Source organism: Somniosus microcephalus, chromosome 6 (genome assembly GCF_052327205.1).
Source record: "Somniosus microcephalus isolate GS21.2 chromosome 6, FLI_Smic_1.0, whole genome shotgun sequence".
Classification (NCBI taxonomy): Eukaryota; Metazoa; Chordata; class Chondrichthyes; order Squaliformes; family Somniosidae; genus Somniosus; species Somniosus microcephalus.
In genome coordinates, this window is record NC_140992.1 from 28,078,779 (window position 1) to 28,088,385 (window position 9,607).

Sequence of the window (9,607 nt, forward strand, 5' to 3'; positions counted from 1 at the left end):
CAATTTAGTTTGAGTAATAAAGCCTTTCTCACTCATAGAAAAACTAGGAATATTACCACTTTATGTTTTGGATCCTCTATGGACAATGTACAAGTTATAAAACTGTAATTGAGGTTCCATCACAAACCACAAAAATTCTACTGACTTAAGATAACTCAAAGCCAGAAACAGAATTAAGTATCTACTGTCGCATATATGTACTGCCATTTTCCTTAAAATAATATTTTAATATTGTTACCTAAGCCTCATTCTGCTGAGTTTCCAAATTGTTAGCTCTTTTATCATTTCAGTTAAAATGGCTAATGTCATCGGTAGGATATAATCATGTGATAACATCATAATTGAAAAATTATATAGCTATGTGTAAAATGTTAAGTGTTGTAAAATATCTATTTTGCAGTAGATTGCTAATGATTCTCAATGCAGTACATGCAATATGCAATCTGTGTTCTGGAAATAAAGGCAATTTGAGTTTATAACATACAGCAATGAGACAGAGTGCACTGCTGTCAACACTGAATACAGTGAGGAGACCTTTAATGACACTTGGTAAACGTACATATATAGTGCCAATAACAGATTGCAATGTACATGAAGCAGAATAACACCACAGGATGGTATAAGGAGGAGGTTTTGTTAACAGGGATTTTTAAGAGTTGATGTCAGTTAAAGCTGCACAATTTTGTCATGAACCAGTTGTCAATTTCAAGAACGTTCAGTTTCTGCTCGTTGAGTTCTGATCTACACATTAGGGAATATTTATTTTGCAACTGTCAGCACTACGGCTTATAAAAGCAGTTATTTTGTGAAATTGATTACTGAGTGTAAAATTAAAGAACACAAATTTTCTTTACAAACTGGATTGCCGCAATGGCTCAGCAGATTAATGCACCAACTGTGCAACACTGAGCCACACAGACGAGGAAGGTGCCAGATCTGAAATCACGTCTACACAGAGACAACTGATCTCAGCCATGGGTTCAGTGGAGGAGCTACATCTGCCCTCGATGACTTGCCAAAGGAGTGTGGGGTAGGGAACACAAATTGCCACTGCTGATCACTATTCAGCAATCTTTGATGGAAGCTATAAGTATGAAAGGTGGGTGAGGACACTCAAGACTTGGTTGCGATCAAATAACGTATTTACATTCACTGCTGAGGCTCTTATTTCTTATATCAAGAATGGTGCTTAGGTGGGGGAGTGGAAACAGTGCTCTGGCATGTTTCCTCTTCAGGAGAGAAAGGTCTAAAGAAATCCTCCTGAAACAAGCCAACAGTCTAAAGGTCAATCATTTGGTGACTCGAAGTCGAAACCCAATTAAACAAAAAGCATAATTGAGTGTTTGTTGACTGTTAAAAATATTGCTTAAAGCTACAACAGCTCACAGTTTTAATTTTGAAACATGTAAAGATATTAAATATTATAACATGAAAAAATATAATGAATAGACAATTCAGATCATTTTAACTGAACAAAATTTTTCAACTGTTCGCTACCAAAATATACATTGGTCTTTGACATGCAAGATCAATATTTATCAGGCATCTTATACAATTTGACATCAGCCAAACATATTGTACACTTTGACCATTGATGATTATAATAAGCACATGGAACAAAAATTAGCAATCAATTAGTCGTGGATATGTACCTAGAAGTAACATAGAGGAATAACAAAGTCTTGTCGTGACAAGCAAGTTCTGGTAGGATTATTAAACACTTGACACCTTCTGTAGGTAACCTTTTGAATCCTACACTAAATACCTAATGCCCCCGAGTAGTTTTAATAAACAGCCTTCTTATTTCTGCTTATTTATTTTTTGCTGTCATCAGGCAAATACCTTTCTGGAAATATGCATATTCCAACCATGTTTCAGGAAGGATATTGCACTGGTACCAGTAGATGAGTCTTATTTTGTGTTAATATAATTTATGGAGTCAGGGGGTTCACATATCTTTTTTAAAAAAGACCAAATTAATGCCACCCGTGGGTTCTATCCTTTTGCAATACCTGTGTTTCAATTCTGCCCAGGTGTACTTCTCGGCAATCCTGTCACACAGAAACAATAGTTCTGCATGACAGTAAGACATAAATGTTTCCACTAAACAGCCTTGTGGTACAATATTTTACTGAAGGATTTTTTTTACAAGTTTACAGCAGTAATATTTGAACCTACAAACTTATAAAACATTCCACTGCCTCTTCAAATTATTTATTTTGTTATAATCTGTCACATATGTGTGTCAAATTCCAGCCCTGTTACATAAAGGATACTGCACTGGCAGAAATAGGTGGGATTATGTTACAAAAAGACAATATTTTGAAGAGTTGCAAATTTTGAGGGATTTATTGTTAAATAATCCTGCAACTGATACTTTGCAACATTTCTTTTGATACTGTTACAAAATGTGGTGCAATAAATACGTATTTAAACAAGTAATCCGTATTATTACATAGAATTTATATTTCCTTTGTACCAGCAAAATAAATCCCACTATCGTTGCTCATCAAATCACATTGCACGGTATGACAAATAATGTGAAACAATCACAGAAGGCTGCCGTCCATTGCTTTCCCCCATGAAACCTTTTGCCAGCAAAAATGAAAAGTGGCAAGACCTCAAGTTTGTGTACATGCACAATAAACAACGTACTTACAAGCGGTAGAATATGGACTGAGGGCCATTTGTGGGCCTGCCACCTGTGTCCCTCAGCTGATGTGCTGCTCTGTGGGCTTCCATTACAACCCGTTTGACTCGGTACTGAATTTCAGAGCTGCTAGCTCTCGTGTTTTTTTGCGCTCCAGCAAAATGCAGCAAATGAAAGTTTGGGGCGGGGGGGGCAGAAAGTGAAAGGGTCCTATTAAAAAAGAACTATTGGTGCCATGGATTTTTTTTTCCCTTCTGGAGGGAAGTAGCTAGCCTCCACTTTACAACTTCCTATGCTGGCGTGACGGAAGTCATCAGCTCATTATGTGGGCTATTTCAGGCACAGACCTGCATCCCATTACTCCATGCTTTTTTATCACATTGCATCTTCCTTGACAGTGGACCCTAGACACCACTCCCCCCACCCCACCTCCGCAATTCCCTCTGGAGAGTCATTGCAAGGCAGTAACATCTTGGAATTGAGAGGATGACGTAAACCCCTGTGCTGTTTAGCAGCCTCCAAACTGTGTTACTCCATATTCTGAATATAGGTCTTCTTACACTGAATCTACTGATTTCTTCCTGGGTGTTGTGAGCGAGAAGCTACAGTTACACTGCCCACTCATATCACTGTGGAACAGGAGCTGGTAGAGATCCACGTGAATGCTCAAATGTATGCAACGAGCAGTGCTTACTGACCTTTGATTGTTGGTGAGTTTTTTTAACTGATGAAGAGAACGAATTGTCTTAGCTGTTTTAATCAGTAAGAAAATAGAACGGTGGTGTAGCAACCAGTTTGCTTTTTATTGATTTTGAATAAATCATTAAAAGGTTAAAGAAACACACAGCACCCCATTTCACGTCCCCTTCTCCTCCTCATTCAGTCCGTAACATAAGTTTGGGCCAGAGCAGTACCATCCACTGCAATAGTGACTAGCCCAATCTGGGAGATGTGATCCAGAGTAGTCCAATCCCAGATAGCTGACTTTGCAGCGGTAATCAGCCAGCACTGCATTTTTCCACAGTGCGAAGGATCCACCGGCAGTACAAAGTGCCAGCTCCGACTGCAGTAGTTGGAGCGTCTGCCTGTAACATACTTTACAGAGCAGCTGAGGCGGGAAGCAGACATCAACTGGCATGTCTCTGTGGGACTACTGTGACAATGGGACTTTCTGACATCTGCTAGATACCAATTTTTTTTTTGAGGTGCGAGGGAACGTCCAACATAACGTGCGACTGTCCTGAAACCAAAGCAATGGAAAGGCACCTTTACCTTGAGGAAACATCATAGACAGGAGGTGCACAAAGGACCCAAATTTTCTTTACATTAGGCACCTCCTACCCTGGCCATTTAAATGCACAGCGCCCGTTCCATGTAGCTACACACTTCTGTTCTGAAGCAAGCACATAGAATCAGCTGCATGTTTATAATATGTGGCTACAAATTGGATATTTGAATTTTAGAAATAGTTTAAAGTTATTTTTCAACTGTTTCAACCCCTGGATATAGCAGTGTCAGCTCACCCCTATTTGCATGTGTACAAACCATGAGTCTACATTAAAACAGGCCTTGGTTTGGAGAAGTACTAACTAACTCGGGTAATCAGTGCAGAGCAGCAAACCGAAGCCATAGCTCCATTTTCGTGGTGCTCTCCCAGGACCTCAACTTTAATGTAAAAGTGCCCGTGACCATCTCTTGGAAACAGCTTTGTAGTATACCTCTGCTACTGCTGCCAATACCAAGACAGCATCCGTTCTACAATAAGTTCATCCTGTACAAAGGTCTGCTGCTATTCTTGTATGGAAATAACTGCCTGTGACCGACTTGAGGGCATTTAAAAATAAAATTATTGAAACAACTTCTATACAGAATCCATACACTGGAGAACTTCATACTGTACCATTGGGATCAGTGATAGAACTATGATAGAAGACTCCTTCAAGGAGGTGGTTTTTGCATTGTTTTGGCTTGGTCTTTAATTAAAAGGAGAAAGTTAGTTTCTGGGTGCGCTGTTGCTCAATGTATCCCCTCGCCTCACTGTACATTGTAACATGTTTTGTCAGTAGCCTCAGAGACACCCCCGATAAAATATAAGAATGCATTAAACATGGCTTCTTGTAACCTTATGAAGATTAATGTGCTGTGTCAGTACAATCTTGGCAAGGTTTCAGTTATTGTCCTTTAATTAAATGTTATTTTTGTAGTCGACTGTATTTTTCTGAGCTGGTTTCCTGTGATGCTACAACAATATGAATGAAAATATGGGTCAAGAAGGTTTATTTTGCAACAGGACTCCTTTGTTTGGCTTGCACTACCTAGGCGGAAGGAACATAAACTGACTTGTCTGGTATGAACAATTGAGCAAAAAAAAAACATGGATAGAAAGGATCCTGACGAGGTGTACTTTGGCAGTAAAGCACTGTACTCACAATTCTACAGCTGCATGCCATCAATATAATAGAATACTTTTTTTAAATGATAAATTATCAATTTACTCATTCAACCAGACAATAAAAAGAACAGAACGATATATATATATTCATATACAGCAATGTGTATAACAACTTTAAACCCAAATGATCAAGTATTTCCGGTGACCAACTCAACACTTTGCACCTTTGTCAACTGCTGATGAGGAAAAGCTCCCTTAAAACCACCAAGTGATTCACGTCTAGCCAGCTTTTCAGTGTTATTAGTTGTGTTCGTCAGTGTGTGTGTGAATGAGAGTGTGTGTGAACGTGTGAGGGGTGTGTCTTTATGATTGTGCGTGTGGGTGGATGGGAGTGTGGGTGTTGGTGTAAGTGTGTGTGTGGGTGTGTCTGAGTGTGTGGATGAGTTTGTGAGAATGCGTCTGTGTGAGGGTGTCTGTGAGTGGGTGTGTCTGTGTGAGGGTGTATGTCTTTGTGTGTGTCTGTCTGTGTGAGTGGGTGTCTATGAGTGTCTGTGTGGGTGGGTGTGTGTCTATGTGAGGGTGTGTGTCTATGTGAAGGTGTGTGAGTGGATGTCTGTGAGGGTGTGTGGCTGGGTGTCTATGTGAGGGTGTGTGTGTGTCTATGTGAGGGTGTATGACTGGGTGTCTATGTGAGGGTGTGTGTCTGTGTTTCTATGTGAGGATGTGTGTGGGTGTCTATGTGAGGGTGTGTGTCTGTGTGTGGGTGGGTGTGAGTGTGTCAGTATGTGCGTGTGAGGGTGTACCTGTGCGCTCCACGCCGATACAAAAACCCTCTCGGGCATTTAGTCTTTTTCCCCCCAGACCTGGATCCAAGTATATTCAGAAACCAAATGGGTTGGGATCTGCCCTCGGCCCCTCTTCGATGTGGATTGCATGGAATGAAGTACCGGAGCGCTTCTCTCTCTCTTTTTTGTTCAAAGCCGGAGCTTGGTCACAAATGACTTGCTGAAATCCTTGACTTCCTCTGGCGTTTGGACTTTCTCATAGCCCAGCCAGTCCATGGCCTGCTGACAGTATTCCTCCACTTGTTTGATCTGAGAGTAGGTCAGCTGGGTCCTCCACGCGTTGGCTGCCTGGGTGGCGTTGCGGGAGGAGACGCTGAAGGGCTTCTTGGAGGAGTAGCTGGAGCCCATGGTCATGTTGAGCACGAACCTCTCGATGTCCTCGCTGACCGACAGGTTGACGAAATGGTACATGTCCCGGAGATGCCTGATGGGGTCTTCCACCAGATCCTCGTAGCGCACCACCCTGTAGTTGTCCCTCAGCCAGCCTGGAGGCTCCCGCACCATCTGCACCGTCCTGGCCATGCTGCTGCAGATCACCTCCAGCGCGTTGAGGGCGTGGTAGTCCACCGCGTCGCGCCTGGTCCTCTGGTAGCCATCGTAGACCTTCAGGCGCCGCCCCTTGGGGTCTTTGCTCCTCATGACCTGCAGGCTCTCCCTGATCAGTCCATTCCGCGACTTGATGCGGGAGCTGGCCACGGCGCGGGGGTCGCGGACCAGGTGGATCACCTTGAGGTCGACCAGGGGGTCGCGCATCAGCGGGGCCAGGACGCCGAGATCGAAGACGCGGACGCCCTTGACCACGATGGTGCTGTACCTGCGGCACTCGTCCTGCAGCGAGTCGAGGGGCCGGGGTGGGCACTCGCTCTTGCAGACGTGCTCGTCCACTAGCCCCACCCGCCGCTTGTTGTAGGCCGGGCAGAGCGGCCGGGAGCACACCACCTTGTTGCGGGGCGCGCCGAAGATGCCCATGCTGCTGAGGTTGTGGCCACCATTGTAGAGCTGGAAGATGGAGAGGTCGCAGCGGTAGAGGAAGGCCAGCATGTCGCGGGCTGCCCCTTGCAGGGTCAGCGCGTCGCCCGGGTACAGCTTCTGCCAGATGTGCCACATGGGCTCGTAGAGGAAGAAGACGTCGGGGTTCTGGTTGAAGAGCTCGCCCACGAACGACGAGCCCGAGCGCCAGGTGGTGAAGACATAGACGTGCTGCCGCTGGCCCGAGGCGTTGCGGGGCGCCGGAGCCGCCTGGTGCTCGGCCGTGTAGCGCAGCGGGTAGGGCACATACTTCACCTGGCTGCACTCCTTGGCCCCCTTGTAGTCGGCAAAGTGGAGCATGGTCAGCACCACCAGCAAGATGTAGCCCAGGATCAGCAGAGCCGCCTTCCTGCGCAGCACTTTCATCTTCCCAAGCCCGCTTAGTATAGTTAGGATGTTGATGATAATAATAATTCACACCAGATGTTCAGCCTCGCATCTTGCACAAGCCTTTCAACCTCCTCCTTTATTCAAACCAAATGCTTCTACTTCGCCCCGGCCATGGTGGAGTCGAAGGGAAGGAGAGCGGCTCCTCTCCGATTTGAAATGAAATCCTCGCTCTCTGTTAAATGATTTTCTCTGGGGGTTTTTTTTCCTTCACCCCCCACCCCCCCTCCCCTCGACTCCTCCTCAGGTCTTCGCCTTCACATCACAAGTCCGAATCTGTATCGCCAACTTTTTTCCTCTGGTTTGTTATTTTTTTGGCTTCTCTCTTTGTTTTTCCAAGTCCAAAAGCAAAAAAAAATAAAGAAATAAAATGTTAATGTTGGGGGTGATCCTGCTGCATTGCACTCGCTTTCTGTCTTCAGAAATGACTAGCGTGAGCTCAGCCCAGGCTGGCTTCGTCCTGTCTTGGGTTTTTAAAAAAATATTAATATAATTTTTTTTTTGGTTACTTTGTTCCCGATCCCTTCACCAACTCTTACCTCGGGGGAGGATTTTTTTTTCGCTGGATCCTGGCAAGCTTTCCTTTCTAACTCCGATCCGCTGCTCTCTGTCTCTCTCTGGTCATTTAAACCGGACTCCCGCCGCCCTCGGCTGCAGCCGCGATCTCCCGGCTCCTTCCACAGGCGAGTCTTTGCGCCGTTTGAGGTGCGAGTCGATGCTTCAGCGCCGCGGATCTCATGGTGAATCGGGGGCAGCGAGCTCTTCGCCCCTCTCTCTCGCTCTCTCTGTTTTTTCCACTATGAATGCAGCAACATTTTTTTTTAAAACAATAAACCTCACAGAGTGACCCAGACTATGGGTTGTTTTCCTGTCTGTCTCGCTCTCTCTACCTTTTTTTTTTACAATTCAAGACTCCAAACAAGCATCTGCTCGGCTCCTACCTCTCGCCTCAGTAGCGGCTGTGGTGGCTTCAAGTCCCGCCCTCTGTGTGTGGGGGGGAAACGCCGATTGGGGCTCAGGGTGAGCGGCGTTTGCTGCTGCTTAACTGGCCGGCGATGCTGTCTGTCAGCGGCGCAGCCCACGGCCCTTGCCGGTGTGGGACAGCGCGGTGGGCTGGGGCTGGAGCCTGGGGCTGAGGGCGGGGGCTGGAGCCTGGGGCTGAGGGCGGGGGCTGGAGCCTGGGGCTGAGGGCGGGGGGCTGGAGCCTGGGGCGGTGGGCTGGGGCTGGAGCCGGGAGCTGAGGGCTGCAGCCGGGGGCGGGAGGCTGGAGGGTGGGCTGGGGACGGAGGCTGGAGCCTTGGGCGGTGGGCTGGAGCTGGAGGCTGGGGCTGGAGCCTGGGGCGGAGGCTGGGAGCGGTGGGCGGTGGGCTGGAGCCTTGGGCTGGAAGCTGGAGCGCGGAGGCTGGGGTTGAAACCAGGCTGTCTAAGCGGGCGGGAGATGCACTCCAAACTGGCAGGCTCGCTCAACACGCTCCCAGTTGGGTTTTCATGAGAATTAGCTAACAGTCCCCTCGAGGTTAAACGTGACTGCATCAGATCCCGTTACAATTAATAATAAGGAAGCATCTCGGTTAATTGGGGAATCCAACCCACACTCTGACATTTAGAGCCTCTTCTTACACGTTCATGTTTAATTTTTAAAGTGGAAAAAAAACCTACGCCGATGAAAGCAGCTTTCCGGATGTCGCTGTTCGTTCTCAGAGAGACAGCGGTTTTGCCTTCTTGACTTGCGGTGAATGAGAGGGTTCGCCTCCTCTCAGCCCTCTTACTCCAGGTGATGTGGAGGCCGTTGGAACCAAGTGTGTTAGCGATGGGCAAGACAAACCATTACATTTTTGGCTTTTTCCCCCCCTCTCAACACGTCTTTAAGGATAAGGCTATACAGTACCTCGAGGGGCTGTAAACTGCATTCTTTTGAAATAATGTTCTGATAGAATATTTTTGCGTGCGTGTGTGCTTTTATTATGGTTATAGAGCAAGGAAAGTCAATGCTGAGAATGGAAGGCATTTCACAAACATTTGGTACCCAGTGGTAGCACCATCAAGCACTCCCAATATATCAAGTATGAATTTGGCAGGTGTCAGTAGAGCGCAGTGCCCAACAGTTACCGAAAGGTCATCGACCTGAAACCTCTGTTTCTCTCTCCGCAGATGCTGCCTGACCTCAGTATATCCAACATTTTCTGTTTTCAATACACTCCTGCTGCACTCGTGTGAGATTTCCATTTTTCACTAGCCATCCTTATCCTAGCACAGAAAATAGGCCATTCAACTCATCAAGTCTGCATTGGCGTTTGAGGTAGA

General features: G+C 46.1%; 1 protein-coding gene across 1 annotated transcript; it reads right to left on the reverse strand.

Moving 5' to 3' along the window:
- Nucleotides 1-504: 504 nt before the first annotated feature.
- On the reverse strand, nt 505-8,413 carry chst2b (carbohydrate (N-acetylglucosamine-6-O) sulfotransferase 2b). Its single transcript, XM_085989870.1, has 2 exons — nt 7,843-8,413; nt 505-7,628 (listed from the first exon to the last, which is right to left on the reverse strand). The coding sequence occupies exon 2, from the start codon at nt 7,280-7,282 to the stop codon at nt 6,017-6,019; it is 1,266 nt and encodes a 421-aa protein (XP_085845996.1). The 5' UTR covers nt 7,283-7,628; nt 7,843-8,413; the 3' UTR covers nt 505-6,016.
- Between the last annotated feature and the right edge of the window lie 1,194 nt (nt 8,414-9,607).

Excerpts from the sequence above, each read along its gene's own strand:
- chst2b (XM_085989870.1), bottom strand. The coding sequence starts at position 7,282 with ATGAAAGTGCTGCGCAGGAAGGCGGCTCTGCTGATCCTGGGCTACATC.